Raw genomic sequence first — 25,637 nt, forward strand, 5'->3', positions numbered from 1 at the left:
CAGAGAGGAGGTCATCCTTCCAAATATGTTTTTGTCCTATAAGACGATATATACCTGCATAAGAGGTAGAAAATTGGGCAGAATCTATATTGATCTGAGGATATTCGCTGGGAAATTAGATAATTAGTAAAAGAAAAAATCCTGGATAGGAGTTCATTTTATTGTGATTTTTCATTTTCCTAAAAAAAAAAAAAATGACAGATAATTTCTAACTGTGAAAGCTAATTATTGCTCCTAGGATACACTGTTGCTAGGTTCAGTCTACACGTGATATGGAAAAATTCCAGTGGAAGGTTCTGAGTTCTAATTAATTGAATTTTATGGCATTGCAACCTTTGACCAATATGGACAAGTCGCAGTCTGTGTTGGTGGAAAGAATTCCCACACTAACTAAATCAGATTTTTCACATACTAATGCAGGTTGACTTTTGGATCCAGAAAACAGTGCAAATTCAATTTGGAGACAAGCCAACCTAAGAAATCCAGGCCCAGTTTGTCTATTTCACTCAATCAGAAATCTGTATGGCCTAGTCCCAAACTCTACCATGCTTAGCATGTCTATGATTAGGAAATGAAAACGACTACAGGCATAGTGTGGGTTGTTTTTGTTCTTTTACTTAAGACCATGTAACACAGAAAATTGAAGGTAGCAAGGAATAGTGGAATAAGGAGTTGGCTTTTAAGTCAGGGAGACTTGGGTTCTGGCCTTGTGTGTACCATACACTTTCCTTCTTCCTCTGTACTTGTGGCCTCCTTCCATTAGCCAGTTCCTCCTGGAACCTCCATTTTGAGGAAAGGTCCAGACCAGCCATGCTTCACTCTCTAGATTTTGCCACTGTGTTTCAGCTGCCTTCTCCCTCTACTCTGGTGGTCCTTTTCTCCCATTGGTTCCTCTCAGAATATCCATTTTGAGGAAGGGCGCAGATCGGCCATCCTTCATTCTCTGTACTTAGCCACCATGCCCGCTATCCATGGACTCTCTTCCCCTTGATATGTCTTCCCACATTTGAACGTGAGCTTGTTAAGGTAAGAGACTGTCTTTTTTTTTGTTTGTATTCAGTGATTAGTACAGTGCCGGGCACATAGTAAGTGCTTAGTAAGTGCTTGTGATTTGACTGGACTATGTGAGCTTGGGCAAATCATTTAACTTTTCAGTAACCTTGGGTGACTTTTAGACTCTTAAGTTGAAGAGAAGGTACTCAGCTGCCTTGGCAGATGAAATTTCCTCTATCAAACAAATAGATCTGGTAAAAAACAAAACAAATAAAACAAAATCCAAACAACTCCAAAACAAGACAGTGACAGCCTTCATGCTCCCCATCTTTGCTTTGACCGTATCTGTGGCCTAAAGTCAGCCTGGGGAGCAGCATTCCTTCAAAGTCATTTGAATAGTTTCTCAGCGTCAGCACTGCCTCTGTAGTTATTACTGATCCTTTTTGTGAACCAGAGTTGAACAACACTGCACTCTCTTGGGGGGGGGGGATGCCCTCGCGTCTTTCCCTTGCTAAGAGGCAGAAACTGAAGCCAAGGGAGATAATTCTTGCACCTAGGCGGATTGTTGGCTTTTAGCTTATTCTGGAGCTAGTAGTGGGGATGGAAACAATAGGACCCGTGGATACAGGAAGCATGGACTGAGGCCTGTGTGAACAACAATTCTGTTATAAAGCCCAATTCCCCCCTAAGCAGCTGTCAAAATATTATCAGGGCTACAGTTTGGAATCGCCACCCTCCCATATTGTGGAGGCACAGACTGGCTGAGCAGACCAGATTGTTCCGATGTGCCTTCCTCTTTCAGGCTCCCTAAGTGAAAAAGGATACAAACACTGGCAAGTGGAGAGGCATTAATGACTTTGACAGGATGTAAACTGATTCAGGACTGTTTGGGAAACTTTCGGGCCACATTGTGATTAATTTGTATGCTGATTATTTAAGTTGGCTGATTCTGACATTTTAAAGTCACTAGGCCAGGAGCACAGCAGGGATAACTCTCTTTCCATACTGTGATTTTGGAATTCTATGACGGAGGGTAAAAAATGTGCAGCTATTTTAAAAAATTGGGATCAAGGCCAATACGTGTGTGTGTGTGTGTGTGTGTGTGTGTGTAGCCCCAATTTTAACAGGCTCTGGAAGCCCAGGAGATCAGAAAAGATAGTACTTTTTTACACAATTAGTCATCTCTTTAGAGTCAGTCACCAATTCAATTTAATGCAGTTCAGTTCAACACATTTGTCGAGTGCCTACTCGATGCTAGGCACTGGGTAGAGACAAAGACAAAAACAAAAAATGCATCTACACTTGCTCTACCCTCAAGCAACTTACACTCTACAGGGGTGGGAGGGAGGATCTGAAACATGTATACCGATAAAAGTAATTTCAAAAGGCAGAAAGTAATCAATGCCTAGGTGGAAGCAAGAACAGTCTACCAGCCAGGCACTTGAGCTGTGGTTTGAAGAGAGCCAAGGACTGCAGGAAACCAACATTTATGTAGGGCTTTAAGGTTTTCAAAGGATCTTACAAGCATTATTTCATTTCATCCTCATTATCCTTGTTATAGATGATGAAACTAAGGAGGTCCTGGGAGATTAATTGATTCAGACAAGAAGCATCCAATCAGGAAAGGTAGAAGGTAGGATTTGAATCTAGGTTCCTCCTGACTACAAATCCAGTGTTCTTTCCATGAAGCACCCATAGGTGGGGGTGGGGTAGGGGGAAGCGTCACTAGCTGGCCTAAGGCATGAGTGGAGAAAGGAAAGGAAAGGAAAAAGAAACTGACCAGAGGACAAAGGGATAAAGGGAGAGAGACAGGAAGAAAATTTAAATGAAAAAGCACACACCAAAGGAACTGTCTTACTGGGTTCCACTGACTCACGGCTCATTCCATTCAGTATTTTGTTGCCAGGAGCAGCCCCCAAGGGAACTGGCAATAGAAAAGTATGGCTGTCTTCTCTGGTATCAATTTTAAAAAGCAAGTGTATTTATTCCAACCTCTTGGTGGCCCTTTATGGGTTCTGTCACACCAAATCTATCCAAACCTTTTGGGAATCCATATGTATTTCCACCACTACCACCTCTTGGTGGTAAGGGATTCCAAAAGTTTATTACCCGCTATCAAGTGATTCTTTCCATAATTTGAGTTTACCTAGCTCAGTTTGAAAGGGTGCCACTTTATCAAATTGCTCAAGAATATGAAGAACAAGTTCACTCGGTCTCCATTCTTTAAAAGTAAAAATAAAAGGTATGGCAGATGTAGCAGGCTACTACTATGATGAAGTTGGAAATTCCAATTCAGAGTGACAATAGGAAATGACAGCTATAGCTATCACACCCCAGCTGTCGGGCTCCCAGGTACTCAATGGAGTGGCGTCTGCACCACCCAGAAGTGGGGCTTCCTAGAGCTCCCTTAATGCTTTGTGAGCCTGGCAAGATAGCGGGTATTTTCTCAGACCTGACGGATGGTGGATATGTGCTGCCTCCATCTGGAAATTTTGAATATGCTTTCACAGGGTAAGAAACTGCACTCAACATGTACCTTTGAGATGCTGCTTGTTCCATCTTTTCAATTAACCATGTGTTGCCAAAATCTGGGGGTCTGAGTAGTCACTGCCCCAGACTACATGGCCCGTAATGGCACAGAACACGGTAAGGCTCTCTCAGCTACCACGAGCCAAGCTGTTCAATGGGTTACTTCTCCACTATTTGATAGATTAATTAGTCCCTTCCCTATTAAAGACAGCACACAACCTATTAAACATGCATTCCAAATTAGCTAAATGTTATAATTTATTTTTGGTATTACTAGTGTTGTTTTAAACATTCATCATGCATCAATGAAGACAGACCTTGATCTAGAGGTTTTACAACCTAATTAGGAGAATTACTCATGACAGCCAGCTGGACTTATTTATGTTTTTGGAAGTTTCCTGGGCATTCCTTTTGCAAACTTTTATTTAAAGGTGCTCTCTCTATACTGGCTAGCAGCAGGATGAAGTCCCAGAAATGCTTCAGATACCAACTGTCCTCTCGCTTGCAGACTTCGTACATTTTTCTGCCATGCTTAGTATCCACCTCTCTGCCTTTTAGGCTACCTTTATCTGTGGCCTTGGCTGAACTAGCTTACATAAGGGCAGAGGTTACCATAGATGTTTGGACTTAGTAATTTTCAACCAGTGAACCACAGCCTCGGACTGGGCCCAACAATCAGCCAATAGATAAAACATGCCGTTGAGATACTTCCCCTTTGCCATTTTCTACTATGCACTGGCTGAGTTACCAAAAGGGTAAAGATCCTATGTTATAGGAGTGGGTATCTGTTTAATAGAGGATGAAATGGGCCATCTTTTCACATCTGGCTTAAATCAGTCCAAGTTAGAAGCCCCCTGACCATAGTAATGCTAACTCTGAGCATTTCAAAATAGGCCAACCTGGAGCTAAGTTGACTCAGGCAGAGAGAAGACTTTCAACAAGTGCTCAAAAAGCATTTGCAAATAGAAAGGAGATAGCAAGGAAACATTTTTCATAAATATAGAGAGAATCACATCCTGGTTCTAGTTTCTATCTTGTACCAAAACCTCTTGCAAAAGACAGGAATGGAAAAGGAAATTAAAATTGTTATTCCTTTTCCTAACATCTCAGGAGACTTGATTGGCTGAATTTATTCAATGAAAATATTTTCGCCTTCCTGGGCATATGCCCCCCCCCCCCACCATGGTCAAATTAATTTAAGGATGCCAAATCAGAAACCAGAATTACCAGCATCCTTTGCATTTGTTCCAGAAGAAACCAGTGAGGAGAGCTTGGTTCTCTTAGTTGAGTCACTCCCATGAGCCTGAATCCTTTGAAGCTTTCTACTCCCGAAAGCCTCAACTTTGAAATAAATATTCACCACCATTACAGTGATAAGAGTAAAGTCACCCCTCAAAATATCACAAGCTGACGGGGCCACTTTTGTCTCCTTACGGACATGGGCTTCTCTCTCTTCAACTCTATGTTTTGACTGAAAACATGGCCAACTCCAGTGTCAAGTGAAGAGACCAAAATCTATAGCAAGTGATATTACACATTAGCCTAAATCTGCTCCCTTCATAGCTACATCACTTGAAATCCAGTCCTCCAATCTTCCAGGGTAAACTTGCGGACTAATTTTATTATTGAAAGGTTGTTTTATCACTGTACAGGTTCTTTTCAGTTGTACTGCAATTTTGTGCACAGAATAATGAAAGGAATGTGTACACCACCAGTTCAGGGGTTGGCCATTTTTTTTCCATCCCAAATCTTTAGCTCTAATTGGAGTTGTTATGAGATGACTCAACCTACCAGTCAAAACAGAAAGTTGACCTGGAGATCCACGCTAGTGCCAATGGCAATCCAAAATTGTTCAGTTGTTTCCTAATTTTTTTAAAGGGAGGAAATTCAAGATTCAGTAGTGGCAAGTTAATTATTACATCTTGACTTTGTTATGTCACAATAGCTTTGTTTTTCAGTCACATCTGACTCTTCATGACCACATTTGGAGTTTTTTTGGCAAAGATACTGGAGTGGTTTGCCATTTCCCTCTCCAGCTTATTTTACAGATCAGGAACTGAGGCAAAGAGGGGTAAGTGACTTGCTTAGGGTCACACAGATACTAGGTGTCTGAGGCCAGATTTGAACTCGGGAAGGGGAGTCTTCCTGACTCCAGACCCGGTGCTATATCCACTGTACCATCTAGCTGCCTGTTACAATAGCTACCCTTTCCTTAACTTTGCTTACACTGCTCCAGGTTCTCATATGGTATTCTGGTATAGGACTGAGTAATATGCTCTTCTATGAAGGATTTTTTTGGAGGTCTGAACTCAAGTCATTGGTGTGGACAACTTCCAACATGTAAAGTCCCTTCACTGTTGCAACTGGCTACACTCTTCGGGAGTTGTCTGCGGCACTGAGAGGTTATGTGACCTCCTCCTGGTTACTTCGCTAGTGTGTGTCAGAGACAAGACTTGAAGCTTACATTTCACCCCAAATACTACATTATACTCCTCATTGCCACTGGAGAGCATTAAAAATCCCACTATAGGTTCACCAAAGGCACCCAAGAAGATGATCAATAGATATTTGCTTTTGGTGATAATGCCATTAAATCTCATCTTAAAACATGGCCTGTCAGGAAGAGTGGAATAGAGAAGGATAAAGAGGCAGCAGAAACCAGTAGATACCATGTATTTGTTGCCAAAGACTGTGCTCTGTTTTAAGGCAAGTGACATACATAAGCACACGCATACACAAAAAAGCCATTAGAAAGGACCACCATTTACAACAAATATCAGAAAAGGACAAGTAGGAAGACCTTGTCATGGGCACCCAGAGAGTGATGTCTTAATTCTAGTTGTACATCTTCTACCAAAAAACCTCCTGACAGGCTTGAGCCAGACAAAAGCACAAAGAAGTTGTCAATTCTCATTCCTTTCAGTGTCTCAAAGAGGGCTGATTAACTGAGTAGATTAACTTCCCTTCTCTTCCCCCCCAGCTTCTAGGGACAGGCACTGTCATATTATATGATTAGGTTTCATTTTTCCAGCTCTGCTTTTTCCTTCCTACAACATAATTGCCTTTGGCTGAATGAGTGAATGAAAGAGGAAATTGGGGACCAAATCAGGGCATCTGGCCATTCATTTCTGTAGCAGTTTGGACCAAAGTCCAAGCAAGGATGAGCTAAATAGATAGAAACTGTTTTTCAATGGTTAACTAAAACAAAAAGCAAACCACCAGTGTGCACACAACATACTTTTTTGGGGCAGGAAGAGTGGGGAACAGGAAGGGAAGATTTAATCGTTTAAAAACCACTAGAGTCTCTTCCCCTTTGAGTCCAGGACACTAGCAGTGAGCTCCTCTATGCCCAAGAGAGAGAAAAACGTGCCTGCACCTTGCTTGCCTTTCCCCATTTAAGGCACTGGCCTTGGCTGTCACAGAGCTTCAGGAGAGCACTGTTCAGCTAAGCTGGCTTCAAGTCAGCTAGACGAGAGGGCTTTTCTCTGGAGTATGGGGGAACCAAGAATTGCTTGTCACCTCTACCTGCTCCCTGGTTCCTTCCTTGCCTTCTGCCTGGGCAGAAGTACACACATATACAAAGGTCCAGAGTACACACAAAGACAGAGGATATGTGGAGGAGGGAGGGATGGATTCTCCCTGTCCTATCATCCTCCCCTCTACTCCTTTCAATCAATCAATCACTCAATAAACACTTATTAAGCACCTACTATGTGCCAGGCACTGTTCTAAGCACTGGAGATACAGTGCATCTTTGTGAAAGCTTGCCCTTCCCCTGTAGCTTTAGGGTACGTGAGAAGGACAGGGAGAAAACCAGGGCTGAATTTGGACCAGTTTGAGTTGGGAAATGGGGCCCACCTAATTACTGTTCTTAACTGTGAGCTTCAGCAAAGCCAGGTATTACAAAACTGCCCTTTCATTCACTCCAGTGAAGAGAAACCAAGGGGGTAGGGGAGAATGACAATGAATTAATGAGATGAAACCTTGCATTACTAAGAATATCCAGCAACAGATTCGATTGAACTCATTATAAAAAGCATAAAACAAAATTTCATGAAACACAATGGAGGTTTGTGTTTACACACATACACATACACACAACACGGAACAAAGCTCTGCTTATAAAAATCAGTCTGAATGACTAGGATTGATGCCTGTTTGGACATCACTTGGCCATTAAATATAACTACCTCCCGGATATTTCCTTTAAAAGAGCTCAGTGGTCTTTTCTTAGATGAACTCAGCTGGCCTCACCAAATCCCTGTGAGGTAGGTTAAAGACACGTATCATCATCCCCATTGTACAGACTGGGGAGGGAGGGGAGAAGAATGAGGCACAATGACTTGCCCAAGGTCACACAAAGATGAAGTACCAAAGTCAGAAGTAAATCTGTGGTCTCCTCCCTCTTGAGTCTAATTCTTTCTAATAGGAATACCTTGCCTTCTTTGCTCAATGTACCAAAACCTCTCACAAAGTTGGATTCAGGTGGAGCCAATACATCACTGGAGGAATTCAGGGCATATTGTTCAGTTTCTGATTATTTTTCCCATCATTTCCTTCTAAAGTACATTAGCTTCCACTCAAAACAGCCAACTCAGATCAAAGCAAGGGGACCTGGGATTACCCGTACCCTTTCTTGGTCTCTGGTGGTGCCTGGCAATGTGTCACCCTAAGGAATGCAGTAGCAGAATTAAAATACTTGGATGAAATACATAATTTTCTCTCTCTCTCTCTCTCACACACACACCCCTAAATGAGACAGCTGACATTACACCATGGATACAGCACCACAGAGAGTGTGATCCTGTGACCTGTCAGACCAGAATTAATTACCAGACATACAGCGGCAGCATTGCCAAAATAGCTTGCCAACCTCAGGGAAGCGATCAGCTTTGACAGGTGTCGAGGGTGGACCGAGCTAGTCGGCACTCTGGGCGAGAAGGGAGTCTACCTCTGTCTCCCTAGAAGACTAGAGACCCCATGTCACTGACTGGCGTGTGAGCCATGCTGAAGCTCAGTGAGTAGGCTTTCATTTGGCACAGCATGACCATGGATACAGAAGCCACATGCACTCATCTTATGGTACAACCTCTCCAAATGACACTGGAATGCTCCTGGTTTAGTGACTCCATTTGCTGGGGAGGTTGGAAGGGGAAGTGGGAGAGACAAGAGGGGAGAAAGCCAATTTTTTTGTTTGCTTTGACTCATTAGACAATATTAGGGAGTCCCTGGGGACACTCTAACCAATACCCTGCCTCCCCACCTCCACATATCTTCCAGGTTTGTGGGAGGGCAGCCCTTCCCACATAGCTAACTAGGTTTCAGTGGAAAATATATCTGTTCTTTTCTAAGATTTAATCGACATGTGCTGGTGGTAGGTCTTGGGGATGATGTTTAGAAGTGGGTATTCACATGTATGCACACACAAGAGCAAACACACACACACACGTACATACACAGAGCGGCATCTGTACATGAATAGCAAGAAATATGGAAGTGTTTGTTCCGGTTCAAGATAAATGGGTTCCACTGGGAAGCCCAAGGGCACACACTAAGTAACACAAATCGTCTAAGGTGTCATCCCAAAGCATCCCTTGGGAGGCACAAAGGTCCAAGAGGTGCTTGGTCCAGATGTGACAGGGCCCACCCACTGGCACACCACCTCTGGTGGGCCCAGCATGAGGCTTCGCCATTGCTCACAGGACTGACTCCTTGGATTCTAACTCAGGGACACTGGCCGGAGTGGGGGCTGGGTTTCGGTGGGTCACCAGAGGGGAGGTCTCATCCTCAGACTTGCAGTTGGGGACCGCCTCTACTTTCACCTCGCTGAGTTCATGGTCCACCATCTTTGTTGCCTTCTCGTTCAGGTAATGGAGGATACCAGCACCCAGGGCATCCCCTTCTACATTCACCACGGTGGTGGTACGGTCCCTGCGGACGGCCAAAAAGAAAACAAGGAGCTATTATGACAAAACCTTGCTCACGTTGATCCTGAATGTACAATAAACAGTGGAGCATTCCCTGTCTCAGTATTATAACTATTGGTTATAGTACATATAATGTAAAATATATAATATCATAAAATCATTTTTATATCAACATGTTATTATATTATATATAACTATAAACAAATATTAATCAAAATATTGATTATATTTTAACACATATAATACAACAAAATATTACATGTATACACACACACACATATACACACACATATACATACACAATACACACATATGCATACACACACACGCACATATATATGCCCAGTGCTTGGGAGGCTCTGTGTTCAAACCCTACCTCTGCCACTTACTCTCCATGTTACCTTAGGGCGGGTCACAGTTTGAGCCCCAGTTTCTCATCTTTAAAATGAAGAAGTTAGATAGTTTTAAAGTCTCTTCCATCTTTAAATCTATAATGCCATGATTATGGAGAAGCTGTGTTTTTGGACAGCATAAACTAAGAGTATGGTGTCTCCTGATTCCAATGTATCCCAACACTGAATCTGTTTTTAGTAACTGGCCCTCAAATAGTTCTTGGCTGTTAAAACTGGCTTCTCATAGACAGAGCCTCCTATAACCGGACCCCTCTGAGAGAGGCAAGGGTTATCTTCACCCTATTTTATGGAGAGGGAAAACCGAGAGATTAACTTTTCTAAAGTCTTTGTAAAAATAGAAGAACGGTGTCCCTGCTGCTGAAAGAAAGACAAGAAGAGGTGTCACAGAGTTAACGATGTAGGGAAGGAAGAAACCTTAGAGGCTGCTAAGGCCAATGCCTTCGTTTTATCGATAAGGGAAAGGAGGCTTGAAAAATCCTAAGGGATGTACCCCAGGTCCCACCATGTGTGTCGTGTCTGAGACAGGATTAGAACTCAAGCCTGAGTCCACATCTAGCTCTCTATTCCCCTGCCTCCAACATGGTAATTGATATTGTCCCTTCCTGGGATCGCGGGTGACACTTCTTCTTTGCTGTTGCCTTTACTCAGGGCCTCATCTCACCAATTTCACAGCAAGTTGTTTCCTAACCAGCTACCTCAGAAACAGCCATTTCTTTAGTACAGGAGGAAGGAGAAACCCTTTAAAGAAGAGGAAAAAAAGCAAACCAGTCGGGGACATCTCTTATCCTAAGAAGAGGAGGAAATGGTAACTTCAGGCACTGGCTTCATGGGTCTACTTCAGCCCTAGGTAAATTGTGCCAAGTAAAGAGACTGGTTTCTTTTTAAAATATGAAGCAATGAGCCTAGTGTCTAGAAAAATTAGGGTTTAGAAAAGTCAGTTCCACTCACTAAGCCCTAGAAACAGTTTTTGGATGTGAAACTCAAAGTACACTCTCCCAGCATTATATGTAAAATGGATAATTTTGATTATATTAAATTAAAAAGGTTTTGCACAAACAAAACGAATGCAACCAAGACTGGAAGGAAAGCAGAAAGCTGGAAAACAATTTTTTTAAAGTACATTCTCCCTACTCAGCTCTACCTACTGAATGCCCTGGCTTCCTTTAAGTAGTGACTAAAATCCCATCTTTTATAGGAAGCCTTTCCCAAACCAGTTTAATTCTAGTGCTTTCTCTCTGTAAATTATTTCCTACTTATCTGTATATAGCTTGCTTTGTATATATTTGTTTGAATGTGATCTCCCCACATTGGATCGTAAGCTCCTTGAGAGTAGAAACTGTCTTTAGCCACTTCTGCACTTAATAGAGCCTGGCACATAGTAGGTGCTTGATACATGTTTATTGACTGATCCAGGTACTATTCAGGATTTCGGAACTTAGGTTGTGGGGAGTACAGGGAAAGGGGGAGGTTGACCCATCATCTCTGTGCCTCAGCTTACTTGTCTGTAAAATGAACAAAACCACAATGTTATACAGTCTCTGACTACATGTGACTCAAGTAACTTGACACCTAGAACTTGATTTAAGAGTCTGTTGGGGCTGCTAGGTGGTGCAGTGGATAGAGCTCCAGCCTTGGAGTCAGGAGGACCTGAGTTCAAATCTGACACTTATTGGCTGTGTGACCCTGGGCAAGTCACTTAACACCCAATTGCCTCACCCCGCCCCCAAAATGAGCTTATTGAAATATTAAATGACAGGCAGCATGGATGACAGTTTTGAATCCTCCACCATTTGATTAACTACGTAACCATGAGCAAATAATGACAACTTTCTGAGCTCTAGTTTTCCCATCTGTAAAATTGGGGCAGTAACACCTATACTTCCTACTACACCTGAGGGTGAAGTGAGACCCTAAATCTAACTGGAATCCTAATCCCAACCCTAAACCTAACTCTAACCCAAACCCTAACTCTATCCTGAACCCTACCTCTAACCCAAACTGAACCCCAACCCTAACCTGAATTCTAACTCTAACCCTATAATGCTTTATAAACCTTAAGGCTTTATGTTCATAAATATCATTTATTAGTAAGTCCTCCTACCTTCCATGTTGCTGAGGTTAGCAGACCTAAATTACTGTTTGGTCTCATCCACCATGTTGCTTCCTTCCCCTTTCGGAATCTCTCTTCTATTTGTGTATCAGTGGATTGTAAAGGAAGGAGCCAACTGGGGAAAGATTCTTTCCTTAGTAGCATCACCTTTCTTTCTAGTGGTTGGTACCACTCAGTAGCTGGGACTTTTCCTAAGCGTTTGTTCCCTGGGATTGCCTCTAGCCCCGGTTGACTGGAAGACTATGCCATTAGCCCTCCCCACAAAACTCTGGCATTAGAAGGAACCCTAAAGATCCCTTCATCCATCCCCCGTGGTTTTTCAGATGATGAAACTCAGCCCTTAAGAGGTTAGATAATTTGTGTAAGGTCCCACAGGCAATAAGGGGCCAAAGTAGAATTCCTGACCAAGCCATTACACTCCACGGTTTCTCTAGGCTCCAGGGTTATGAGGTCACAGTTAGAGTTTGAGCGGCTTCTTTCTGGGGTGTTTCAAGTCCGTGGAGAATGACCCTTTGAGAATTATCATTTGGCTTTAGGAGAGGGAGCCTGGTGTAGTGGATACAGGATGTGGAATCAGGAAGCTTGGATTCAAATTCTACCCATAACATTTCTTAGCTCTGTGCTTCCTTTTCCTCATCATTTTAAAAGGAAGATAACGATATTTGTAATAATGACCTCACAGGGTTGCTGGGAGGCTTTAATGCGTGCAAACTACTTTATGAGTTTGAAAGGACTATGTAAATATTAATAGTTAGGATTATTTGTCTTCTCTCTTTTATTTGACTTTCCTGATGCAGAAATTTTATCTCCCAGCTAGGCTGTAAACTCCTACAAGGAAGCAGCCATGACTTACCTTTTGCTGCACCCCTCTCTGTGCCTAGGACAGGGCTTGATACAGAGCAGATGTTCCATAAAAGAAGGTATCAGAGAAACGAGTATAGGGACACAAACATAGAACTGAAGGAGGCCTCCGATGACATATAAGCCAATACCCTCATTTTTCAGATGAAGAAACAGGCTCAGGGACATGAAGTGAATTTTTTAAGGTTACACAGGTATTAAGTAGCAAAGGTGGGATCTGAGCCCTGGTCCCGTGACTCACACCATGGCTGCCTCCCATCTGCACACAGCCCCAGAGGGTGGGTACGTACACAATCCAGTCCACTGCGAGGATCAGGGAAAGATCATGAGTGGGCAGCCCAATGGCTTCCAGGATGATGGCGATGGTGAGAACGCCTCCCGCTGGTACTCCCGCTGCTCCAACGCTGGCAGCCGTGGCAGTCACCCTGCGGGAGGGCAAGGCATAGGTGGTCACTGCTGCTACATACAATATGCTACTAGGCAGATTGTGCAGAAAGTGGAGTGGATACGTAGGAGTTTTTCTATACACACTGACAATGAGGTTGATGCACGCAATGCCGGAGCTAGCTCAGTGTCTGGAAGGCTCCGAAGGAAAGTGTGGGAGAGAAGAGGTATTAGACTGACTACCAAACTGAAGGTCTACAGAGCCGTTGTGCCGACGTCATTGCTGTATGCCTGTGAAACCTGGACAGCCTACCAGCGCCATGCCAGGAAACGGAATCACTTCCCTTTGAATTGTCTTAGGAAGACTCTGAAGATCACCTGGCAGGATAAGATACCTGAAACTGAGGTCCTTTCTTTGAAGTAAATTGCCACGCATTCAAACTCTACTGAGGAGAACACAACTCCCATGGGCTGGCCAAGTTTTTCAAATGCCAAATGTACGCTTGCCAAATGCCAAAAGACTATTTTGTGGACAACTCACACAGGGCAAGTGCTCACAAGGTGGTCAGAAGAAGTGATACATGGACACTCTCAAGGTCTCTCTCAAGAACTTTGGAATTGATTGTGTGGCATGGGAGACACTGGCACAGGACTGCCCAGCACGCGTGCCCACATCACAGAATGTGCTGTGTTCTAGGAGCAAAGCAGAATTGAAACAGCTCAAAGGAAATGCAGGTTGCGCAAATTTAGAGAATCTGCCCCAACTGTTCACACGGCCTATTTGTGCCCAACCCGCAGTAGAACATTGCAAGCTCGTGTTGGTCTGATCAGCCCCAGTCGGACACACTGTAACTTGACCCTAGCATAGTGATGTCATTTTGGTCCACTTTGAGAACAAAAGACAATAACCAACCAATCTACCACAACAGCTCTAATCATTACTTAAACATTATTATTATTATCTAATTATTACTTGAAGGATCCATGATTTGGTCAAGGTGGGAACTCCACTCTGCTCATACCGATCACACAACTCCCCTACACCTTAACATGTGTATGTGAATGGCTGGAGGATGTCCACCTGGTGATGGGCCATCTCAATGGCACAGTGCTTTAGAATCAATTAGACATGAGTTCAAATCCTGCCTTAGACATTTAATGTCTCTGTGATCCTGGCCAAGTCACTTAATTTCTGTTTGCCTCAGTTTCCTCTTCTGTAAAATACAGATAACAATAGCATCTACCTCACAGGATCATTGTAAGGATCAAATGTAATAACAATAGCACACGTAAAAAAGCGTCTTGCAAACCTTAAAGCGTTGGCTATTGTTATTATCACACAAGCATCTCCGAACTTAGTCTTTCCCTTGGACAACAGGCTCGTAGCCTGTTGCCAGACCCGTGTTTGACGCCTTTCCTGCTCGGGAGGACCTGCGAAGGCTTGTGCCCTGCTGGCATGGCCTTCGAGAACCATGTAATTATTAGCCATATATTGACTGCCTGGCTCCCACGCCTCATCACGGTGTGCAGTGCAGTGAGGCTGGGTTCTCGAAGTTCTGAGCAGATGGAAAGCTGGCAGGTTTTACCTTTCCTGGAAAGGCTTCAGGGACCTGGAAACTGGCCAGGTCGGCTTCAAATTAATCTGGCTAAGTTGACCTTAGCCTAACTAAGTACAGAGAGGCTAGTCCCCGAGAGTCTGGCCACTTGGGGAGGAATTCCTTGGCCATGGTGTTCTCTCAAACAAAGGATACAAAATGGCGCTAGGCAGCAGACAGTGCTCTAGAATCACACCATTGTGAGCCTGCTTGTTAACATTAACTGTTGGTACCCTAACTACTAATAGTAATAATTACTAATATTTATATAGCACCTACTATGTGCCAGGAACTGTGCTAATAAGTGATTTATTTGATCCTCACAACATCATTGGGAGGTAGGTGCTATTATTACCCCCATTTTGCAGTTGAGACTACTGAGGCAGATAGCTTAAGTGATTTACCCAAGGTCACACAATTATTAAGTATCTGAGGTCGGATGTGAACTTAGGTCTTCCTGACTCTAGACCCATTGTACCACCTGGCTGCCCTAAGTATGTTCTGCTCTAAGTGTGAGACCTTTTTCCATTGACCAACTCACTGGTTATTCACAGAATGTTGGACGTGGTGTGAAAAATCCCTCCCCTTCCTCCCATTTCCAAATCATAGAACTTGAAGATGAAAGAGCCTTGCGGGGATCCCCTGATCCAATCCCCTGATCCAATCCCCTGTGTCATGGGATTATTGTGTGAAGTTTGCTATGTACTAATATAAATACGGAGTTGCTTATGTGCTGTGGCCTTAACAGTTAACATATCCAAGTAGGACAAGCTGGCAGCGAGGGCTGACTCCCCTCCCCGGTTCCCAGAAGCAGCAGGGGGCGCCAATGTGCAGATAAGCCAACCCTCAATGCCTGTTCTTCTAGATTCCGACATCTGCACCCCACCTCCTCCTAGCAAGCGGCCACACTGGCTGACCCCCTTTCCCTGCGTAGTGCATTTCCCCTTCCCCTTAACGAACTCACTAACCACACTCTTGCTTTTGTCATATGCCTTGCTCTCTGCTGAATTAAAAATAAATATGGTTGCAGCTGCTGAACCAGAGGCCACACTTTTGGAGACACACGACCTCGGTGGGGGAATGACTGAGGAGCTTCCCTCAGGGAACAGCATACTCTGCCCTCCCCTGTGAGCTACTGTTAAACCTTAACCCCCTTTGTAACACCCTTGTTTTCAGAGAGTCGATTTATTATTATTATTATTATTATTATTATTATTATTATTATTATTCTTATGTTACATCTGAGCCTCAGAAAGACAACATCAGCCTTTCGGGTTGACGTGTAGATTGGAAAAAGTCTTTTTTGCCCACGAATTCTTTCATATTTGGAATGTTTTTGAAAAAATTTTACCGGAAAAATCCCTAAAATTCTAACCCAGCTTCAGAGAAGATAGTCACTTACAGAATAGTGAAGATCTGTCCTGCATTCAGGTCCACATTGTTAAGCTGGGCGATGAACACAGTCGCCACACACTGGAAAATGGCTGCCCCATCCATGTTCACGGTGGCCCCAATGGGAAGGATGAACCTACTGATCCTTTTATCTACGCCATTATTTTCTTCAATGCACTTGATCATGGATGGGAGGGTTGCTGAGCTGGAAATGAACAAAAGCAAGAAAGATGGAAATAGCCTGTCTGGTCAAGTCCAATTCAGAATCTCTTTGTAGGTCTTAAAATGATTCCTAGCATAACAGATTTACTTTTTACCTCTTCTTTCTTTTTAAAAAAAATTTATCAATGTTTTTGAAGAGTTTCAGAGAAAGCTAGGAAGAATCTTATATAAAATGATGCCGTGAGATGAAGAGAACCAGGAGAGCACCTTATACAATAACAATACCATTATAAAGGCAAACAACTTGGAAAGACTTAAGAACTCTGATTAAGACAATGATCAACCATAACTCCTGGATGACTGATGACGAAGAATGCTAACAGAGAGGGGACAGATTCACAGTGTGATGAGTGAGACACATGTTTACTGCACATGGCCAGTGGTGAAAAGGTTTTGCATGACCATACATATTTGTTACAAAGGTTTCTTTTTTCAATGAGGAGTTGGGGGGGTAGGGAGAAGAAAATGGATTTTTAAGTAAAAACCATAAAATGTAATTTAGAAAAAAAGCTAATGAAGTCCACCCCCTCCTTTAATATTAACTAAGCAATCCCTTGGTACTATTTAATACCATTATTGTGGATAGGCAGTAAATATCCTACCATCATCTTTTTGTCTTATTTCCTAAATTTATACCTCAGAGAATTAAGAGTTGGATGAGAGTTCAATGGTCATCTCCTCTAACCTATACCTGAACAAGAATCCTTTCTATAATATCCCTGGCAAGTGGCTCTCTAATCCTATCTTGTTCCATGGGAAGGGAGCTCCTACTTCCTAGAACAGTGCATTCTACTTCGGAACACCTCTAATTGTTAGAAAGACTTTCTTTACATGGAGGTCACCAACACTGGTCTCGCTGATGTTCCTTGCATAAGACAACATCTCCCAGCTCTGGCCATTTTCCTCGACTCTCTCCTGCACTTGGAACTCTTTCCCTTCTCGTCTCCACTTCTTGGCTTCCTGTGAGTCCCAATTAAGGTCCCACCTTTTACAAGAGGCCATTCCCAGGCCTCCTTAATGCTAGAGCCTTCTCTCCGTCAACTACCTCCAAATTATCCTGTATTGATCTTAGATGTACACAGTTGTTTGCATGTTGTCCCACATTAAACTGTGAACTCCTTGAAAACAGGGCCTGTCCTTTTGCCTTTCTTTACATCTCCAGGGTACATGAGTACATCATGAGTATTTACTAAATGCTTGATGATGTGATGTGAGGATAAATACAGTGGCTTCCCATGTCTGAGCTCTCCCCTCTGGGGCCAAAAGCACACCTCCTGAGCACCTCTCAGTGAGCTCAAGTTTGACCACCCCAGACACTTACTCAGAATGTTTCCTTACTGAGTTAATCTGCTTACTTTACACAGGCCAAGTTTTCATTGGCTTGCAGTGAAGGCATGCTGCTGTTTTGAGCAAATAAGTAGGCTATTCCAGCTTACTTCTGTCTGCTCCCTCTAGACATGAATGGTGAGAAGGGAATTTGATGCCGTATGTCTGGAATGCATTTGCCTCTCCCCATCTACATCAACTAGAGCTCCCAATTTCTTTCCCAAGCACAGCCCACATGCTACCGTCTGCAAAAGGAAATCGATAAAGCATTTATTAAGCACCCAATATGTACTGGGTACAGTGCTAAGTGCTGGGGCTACAAAGAAACCAAAAGTCACTCCCTGCCCTCAAGAAGCAATACAACTATGTATATACAAGATAGATATACAGGATTAGTTGGGGATAAGCAATAAAGAGAAGGCACTAGCATTAAGGGGGATTGGGAATGGCTTCTTGAAGAAAGTGGGTCTTACCTAGGACTTGAAGCAAACGGGGGAAGCCAAGAGGTGGAGATGAGGACTGAGAGAATTCCAGGGACAGCCAATGAAATTGCATGGAGGCCTTCCTGAATCCTGTCCTACCTTACCGTACCTCCATTCATTAGTGTTTCTCTCTCTCTCTGTTTCTCAATTAGTTTGTACTACTTTATATATACTTTGTATTTCATTGTGTACATGTATATATGTCATATCCCAGGAGTAGGTAGAGCACAAACCCCGTGAAGGCCAAGGCTATTCCGTTTTTGTCTTTGTATCTTCAGAACATTTTTGGCCAATCTTTGGCATACAGGGCTTAACAGATATTTAATGAATTGAATGGACAAATCCAAAAATATAACCCAAGGTAACTAATGAAGCGATGTAGTTAACAACTAAAAGTGAGAAGAAGAATCTAACCACTGTACGGCCCTAGAATCTGTTTAGGTAACTCTCCCCATCTCTGTTCTTCTTCACGTACATGGATGTTTGGGGGAATTGAGTGGGGACATAGAAACTTCCTCAGTTTATAGTTTGCATTAGTTAACAATGGCACTTGGAGATTACTTACCTAGAGCAGGTTGCAAAGGCTGTTGCAAATGGTGTGAGGAGTCCAAGAAGAAATTGGTATGGGTTTTTCCGTGTGAAAACGAAATAAATGAGTGGCAGAACAATCCCTCCATGGATGATGTGACCCAGAATTGACGCAAAGATGTACTTTCCCAGGCTGGTCACCAAGGTGACAATGTCTTTCATTGCTACAATCTTACTTCCAACAAGGAACATAATACCTACAGGAACATACCTATAGGATAAATATAAAAGACTCTTTGGAAAAGGTATTTGACCTTTCAGACTAGAAGTATCTATGAAGGTAGTGTCTTTCTGCTATAGGAGTCAGAGGGCTTTCATCTTGCTTATTTTTTCCCTATCTTTGCAATATCCATGTTAAAGTAGGATAGGACTGGTGGTATCTCCTCCATTTTAGAGTCCAGGAAACTGAGGAAGAGTTTGATTTACTTACTGTTCCACGGTCATGATTAACTGGTAGTAGATCCATGAGTAGAATTTTAACTTTTTCTCTAGACTATGTCACTTTCGTCTTTCTAAAGAATGGAACTCAATAGAATTACTTTCTCCTAGTGGGATGAAAGTATGAGGCCAGACTCTGGGGTTTCCGAGCTTAAATTTTGCTTGAGCTGCTGCTTGCTTTGTGACTTCTGTTAGTTATTTAAACTCTACTGACTATTTCCCGATTGATAAATATGAGCAAAGAACAATATCCATGATGAGGTAAGGCAGGGTCAGAAGCATTTTTTCCTATTTTACAGACCAGAAAACTGAAGAAGAATTTTATTCATTGACTGATTCAAGGTCATGATTAACTGGCAGCCTACCCATGACTAGAAACTTGGCTTCTTCCTCAGGCTATATGACCTTTTTTGTCCTAAAGAATGTAATTCAATAAAATATCTTTTCAAAGTGTAATGAAGGATGAGATCAGACCCTGGGAGCTAACAGGTAGCTTCTGCCTGTTTTGTAACCTTGGTTATATTTATCTTCTGTTGCCTTTTTCCCTAATGATAAACACAAAGGATTAACAACCACTTAATAGAATTGCTGTGATGCAAAACTGACACAAATCTACATCTTTTGGGAAGGTTTTCTGATTCTTTTCTGACATGAGAAACCGATTTTGTGTGAAAGGTCTGCTGATTTTGGTGTGTACATCTATTTAAAATAATGCCATGCATGTTCCTAGGGCAGAGATTATTATAGGAAGAGTTACATTAAGCAAAGTCAGTTAATCATCTAGATTAGAAAGACTATAGTTTCAATTGTTTTATTCATTATAGGAAATGAACAGGGAACTTTGGTTTTTATGTAATTAGGGGGAGAGAAGATAGGTTGAATGGAAAGAAGAATTAATAGTAAAACTGATTAATATCTTTCCTAGAACTGGTCAAGGCACCTGATGTTCAGAATATTTTAAATTGCGGCTTTATGTAAGGTCTGTTTTTTGAATAAAAAAATATCAAACTGACCCTGGATGGCCTGGGGACTTGCCTAACTGAGCATCACCAGCTCATCCACTTGAAAGAATGAATGACTGTGCAACTGTTGGTTATAGATAAAATGGGCTTAATAAGACAGTGTTGCCTTCTTGATGAGGGCTACTCCAGGCCACCACCCTTGGGAAGACAACAAGCCAATAACCTCAAACTACTAACATGTGATTTGAAAACCCCACTAGCTTTTTCCTTTCCAAAAGTGTCAGATCTTTCCCCGAACAACACCAGTGATACAAAACTTAAATGTTTACATGGGTAAAATCAAAACCAACACAGGATGTTTCAAGTTGGGAAAGATAATCATGGGACCCTGTGGGCTCTCCTTGCCTTCCCACCCATTCTTAGAATTTCCACCAGCTTCTAAGCATCTTTCCTCCTTCAGTTATAAAATAGTAACTAAAACATTTCCTTTCCAGGAATCTCTCCGAGAAAGGGAAGGGCTGGGAATCTTGTAAGGGTTAACAAAGAAGAAAGTGCTTTGTGGATGAAAGGTGCAGGAGGATAAGTCCCGGATGTTATGACTGATGACGGGTGGAAGTGAACACACAAAGAAATTGGGTTCTGATAAGCAAATTGCCCTGGTCACTGGGGCCAAAAATCAGAGCGTGGTGTGTTGTTTGTTTTTAAGGGTCAAGCTCTTGAAGACATTAATAAAAATTAATAGTTACTTTTGGAGAGCCAGTTTGAGTTGATTCCAAGTAGCATATTTAATTTATTATATGCTCAAAAAAAAGTAAACTATGTATTGGAGAGTATAAGTTTCACATATTATCCTACTGAAAAAGTTTCCATTTTTTGGAGTTTGTTAAATTCAGAATTTAAAAAAAAAAAAAGAAATTGAGAGTCAAGTCAAAGTCAAATGGGAAAACCCTTATTTCCCAACCTTTCCAAGCAGGAAATGATTTTTAATCATTTTTAGTGAATAAAAAAAGAACCAAGACCCTTTAGTATAGAAAAACTATGACAGGATATAATCAAAACCTTTAAAATTATGAAGAGTATAAATAAGGTACACACTGGTTATGGTTGGTTCCCTTAATTCCTAGAGACCAGAACAAGGGTCCTTGAAACAGGTAGTTTTAGAACAAAACTTTTTTATACAATAAATTACAAACTTACAAAACTCACTGCTACCAAGAGATGGTACAGATTGAAAATATAAACAGATTCAAAATAGGTTTAGCTATATTTATCAATGAAAAAGCTATACCTATTATCAGTAGTATGGCTATTGATATGATAAATGGGAAATGAGGAAGCAATTTGGTTTTTGCACATGGGGTACTTTTGAGGTTCAAGTCAGGGGGGACAAATAATAAGATCATAGGGTCACAGATCTATAGCTGGAAGGGACTTTTAAAAAATTTTTTTTATTAATTTATTTTTAATTAATTAAAATAATTTTCAACATTCACTTCCATAAGCTTTTGAATTTTACTTTTTCTCCCCTTCCCTCCCTAAGATGGCATTCAGTCTGACATAAGCTCTACATATACATTCCTCCTAAACATATTTTTACATCAGTCATGTTGTAAAGAGTTAGAACCAATAGGAGGAACCACAAGAAAGGAGAAACAAAACAAAACAGAAGAAAAAAGAAAGAAGAGGAAATAGTATACTTCGATCTGCATTCAAACTTCATAGTTCTTTGAAAGGGACTTTGAAAGTCATCTGGTCTAACCCCTTCATCTGACAGGTGAGGAAACTGAGGTCCAATGAGGTTGTCATTTGCCTAAGGTCACACTGGCACAGGCAGTACTCTTCCCAGATGATTTGAATCCAGATCTCATTTTAGAGAGGACGTTCCTCTTCCTATACCACACCGCCTATGTGCCCTCTTATGACATACTCCTTGGTACCATGGTCATAGAAGGAACCTATGGCTAAGTGGCCTGAACGTCTGATCCAGTGTCTAATTCTACATTCTTATCTAGGGGAAGAACAGGGCGCACTTGGGGGATATGAGAAGGAAGTTGCACTTACCACATGATCCAAGACACTAGCACCATTGTTGCCTCATTGAAGGCATTGAAGAAACGGATCAGCTCTTCTCCTTCTGAGCCTAGTTTCTTCAAGGCCACTCCCAAGACCAGGGCAAAGAGGACCAAGCCCAAGATATTCATCCCTTCGATCTCTGTGCCATAAGGGACCTGAAAGGACTGAGGAGATAGAGTGGTCAGGCCTCACCCTTAGGTGAGAAAACTGGAGATATTTAAATCTGCCCCGTAGGGTTTTCAGGCCAGACAGAAACATTGCAATGGGGAAGAAAGAAAGATTCGGTTTTATTTCATCTTCCTCTTTAAAGGGACCTTCAAAAGGAAGAGGGAGGAAGCTCAGGAGATAGAAAAAGAAAATTGAGAGGGCTGAATGGGAAGTAATGAAATAGAAGCTGTGGCTGAGGACCAGTCACATGAAATGCCATCACAGAAAAATGGGAGATTATACTGGGAGGAAGAGAGAGAGAGACACACACACAGAGAGACAGACAGGGAGAGAGAGGAGAGAGATAAGAGAGAGAGAGAGAGAGAGAGAGAGAGAGAGAGAGAGAGAGAGAGATTACAAGATGCAGAAGGGCAGAAATGGGAGAGAAGGCTTGTGATAGGTAAATTAAATAAGGTGGCTGCAGGCATGAAAAGAGTAGAGACAGAGAATGAAGATAGAGCCATTCTTCAGAGAAGCGTCTTAAGAAAACTGAGTTGTATAACGTTTTGGTGGCCTTGGTGAACAAACAGTGCAGATAAAGTAGGGGGAAGAGGAAGAACAGGAGAAGGAAGTAAGGAAAGAAAGAAGGAAATAAGCATTTAATTAAACCCCTACTATGTGCCAGGCACTGTGCTAATCACTTTTTAAAAATATTACCTATTTGGATCCTCACAACAACCCTGTGAGGTAGGTGCCATTGCTGTTGAGTCATTTTCAGTCCTGTCCAACTCTTCATGACCCCATTTGGGGTTTTCCTGGCAAAGATAGTGAAGTGGTTTGCCATTTCCTTCTCCAGCTCATTTTACAGATGAGGCAAACAAGGTTAAGTGACTTGCCCAGGGTTACACAGCTAGTAAGTGTCTTAAGGCCAGATTTGAACTCAGGTCGTCCTGATTCCAGATGTGGTGCTCTACCCCACTGCAGTACCTAGCTGTTTTATGGTTTAGTGGCCCGCATTTCTATTTGAGTTTGATACCCCTGTGCTAGGCAACTCTGAGACTCCAAGTTGCTCAGATATCACTGACCAGCAATGGTAGAGAAAGTTTCTCAATGGGCACTCCCCATCCCAGCAAAACCACAGTTGCAGTCCCATCACTGTCCCTGGATTATTACCAAACCACCCCATAAATCCATTTTCTCCTAGCACTGTTTTCAGAGGGAGAGTTGCCATATGAGAGGAATTCTTTGTATTATAATCCTTTCAGTTACATTCTCAAATATCCATGTCTCTCTTGCTACTGGACTTCAATGACTCTGGAAGAGATAGTGAGGCTGATGGCTTTGTGCAGCTCTGCCTCACTTAAATCTAACTGATGTGCACATCAAGACATCACCCTGTGATGCTACTGGTCCTCTTGGAAAGTGAAGGACAAACAATAACATGTCTTTCTTAGCATCCAAAATCTTTATCATTAGAAGAGTGAATCAGAAAGAAATTCAGAACCTTGTTGGACAGAACATTGGTGTACGGTTCTATAGCTAGATTCTACATGAGCAAAAATATAACTCATTGACTGGTTTGATTGATTCTTGTCTGTTAATTTACTTTATAACTCTGGGTGAGAAAGAATAGATTAACACAAAATCTAATTAGCAAGTACCATTAATACCAAATCTAACACAGGAAATTGGAGCTCCAGCTCATAGAATTATAAAATTTTTGTTAGAAAGGAAATTAAATATCATCTAGTTCAATCCCTACCTCCGGAAGTAATTTACACAAGGTCATATACCTAATTAGTGACGAAGCTAAAATCAGGACCCAGGTCTCCTGACTTCAGTGCTCTTCTGCTGGGGCTCTCTTTAGCCAGATTCCTGATATGAGATAATCAGGTGAAGAAACCTAACAAGTTTTGTGATTAAAGTCACATACAGGGGTAGAGGCAAGATCCACAGTTATGATCCTAGAATTAATGTGCTATCTCCCCATTTGAATGGAAGCTTGAGCAGAGATTGGCTTGTTTTTCTACTCGTATTTCTATAGCTTTGTACATAGTAGTGCTTAGTTGATACTTTTCATTCATTTATTCAATGTTCAATTCAACATGCATTTATTAAGCACCTACTAAGTACCAGGAACTGTGCTAAGTGCTGGAAGAGACAGAAAAAAATAAAACAATGCCTGACCTCAAGAAGCTTTACATTCTAATGGGGAAGGGAGATTCAACCTGTACTAGATAAATGCAAGGTAGATAAAAATACTTGTTGAATTGAATGTTAGCAGAATTCCCTAGAAGGTGAACAAAAAGTATGGTTGTCAGTTTTCCTGTTCATCTATTTTTACGCTGGGTTCAGGTTTTCCGGGGGTTTCACGAGGAGTTAACACAAAGCATAGTATCCACTGGTACCCAGAAGAAGGAAAAAAGCTTACAAATTATACTGATTGTCTGCATTCATCTAACGGCAGTATAGATTCTTGTGCTGAGTACTATAGTAACCAATTTCCCTCTTCGGCTTTACGAGCATATTTCAAGGAATGAAATTTAAAATGGAGGTTTTCTTTTAATTTGCGTTCTTTGTTTCCATGCCAAGAGTCCCTAAACCAGTGAACATCAGCCCTGGTTTGCTGACACCCCTAGAGTTTCTCCAGCTCCCTTGGGTGTCCTGAAATTCTAGAAAAAGAGAATGAATTTTAACTTACTTCCATTTGAAAAAAATGTAAGTGCCACTTGGTATTTGAAGAGAGGGCAGAGATGACCCTAATTCAACAGGGCTAGGATATCACAATAGACCATCATAGAATTATAAAAATTATCTAGTTTAATCCTATCATTTTACAGATCAGTCAATCAGAACCTATAAGTTTCAGGCACCAAGGCAGCTCAGTGAAGTAGAGGACAGAATGCAAGACTTAAAGTCAGGAAATCCTGAGTTTGAATTCCGCCTCAGTGTCCTCATCTGTAAAATGAGGGAATTGGACTTGACCATCTCTGAGCTTGTGGAAACACAAACGGTGCTTTTTGGATGGGGGAAAACATATAAGACTAAATTAGGCCTATGAACTGAGGCAGTCACTTAGTAAGTTAAGCAGTCCCCAAACGGTCTGACAATAGCTGCTGCCCGTGGTGCTTGATTTTGATTCAATTCCAGGGCCAACCTTTTGCTTTGGAAGAATCTGATGTAGTTTCTGCTACT

At 42.0% G+C, this 25,637-nt stretch overlaps 1 protein-coding gene and 1 long non-coding RNA gene across 2 annotated transcripts in view; both read right to left on the bottom strand.

The window, feature by feature from the left end:
• Positions 1-595: 595 nt before the first annotated feature.
• Positions 596-5,543, bottom strand: LOC114045236. Its single transcript, XR_003569356.1, has 2 exons — positions 5,314-5,543; positions 596-1,244 (listed from the first exon to the last, which is right to left on the bottom strand). It is a non-coding gene; the product is annotated as an uncharacterized LOC114045236 (long non-coding RNA).
• A 635-nt stretch (positions 5,544-6,178) lies between these two features.
• The window catches only part of SLC1A4 (solute carrier family 1 member 4), a 41,851-nt gene continuing 22,392 nt past the window's right edge, over positions 6,179-25,637 (bottom strand). The window contains exons 4-8 of the mRNA XM_027865088.1: positions 22,284-22,459; positions 18,800-19,033; positions 16,215-16,409; positions 13,124-13,258; positions 6,179-9,453 (exon numbers count right to left, since the gene is read on the bottom strand). Coding sequence (XP_027720889.1) covers positions 9,219-9,453; positions 13,124-13,258; positions 16,215-16,409; positions 18,800-19,033; positions 22,284-22,459 — 975 coding nt within the window. The 3' untranslated portion in view covers positions 6,179-9,218. The remainder of the gene's footprint in view (positions 9,454-13,123; positions 13,259-16,214; positions 16,410-18,799; positions 19,034-22,283; positions 22,460-25,637) is intronic.

This window comes from Vombatus ursinus, unplaced genomic scaffold, assembly GCF_900497805.2.
Source record: "Vombatus ursinus unplaced genomic scaffold, bare-nosed wombat genome assembly UNPS02014778.1, whole genome shotgun sequence".
In the NCBI taxonomy this organism is placed as follows: Eukaryota; Metazoa; Chordata; class Mammalia; order Diprotodontia; family Vombatidae; genus Vombatus; species Vombatus ursinus.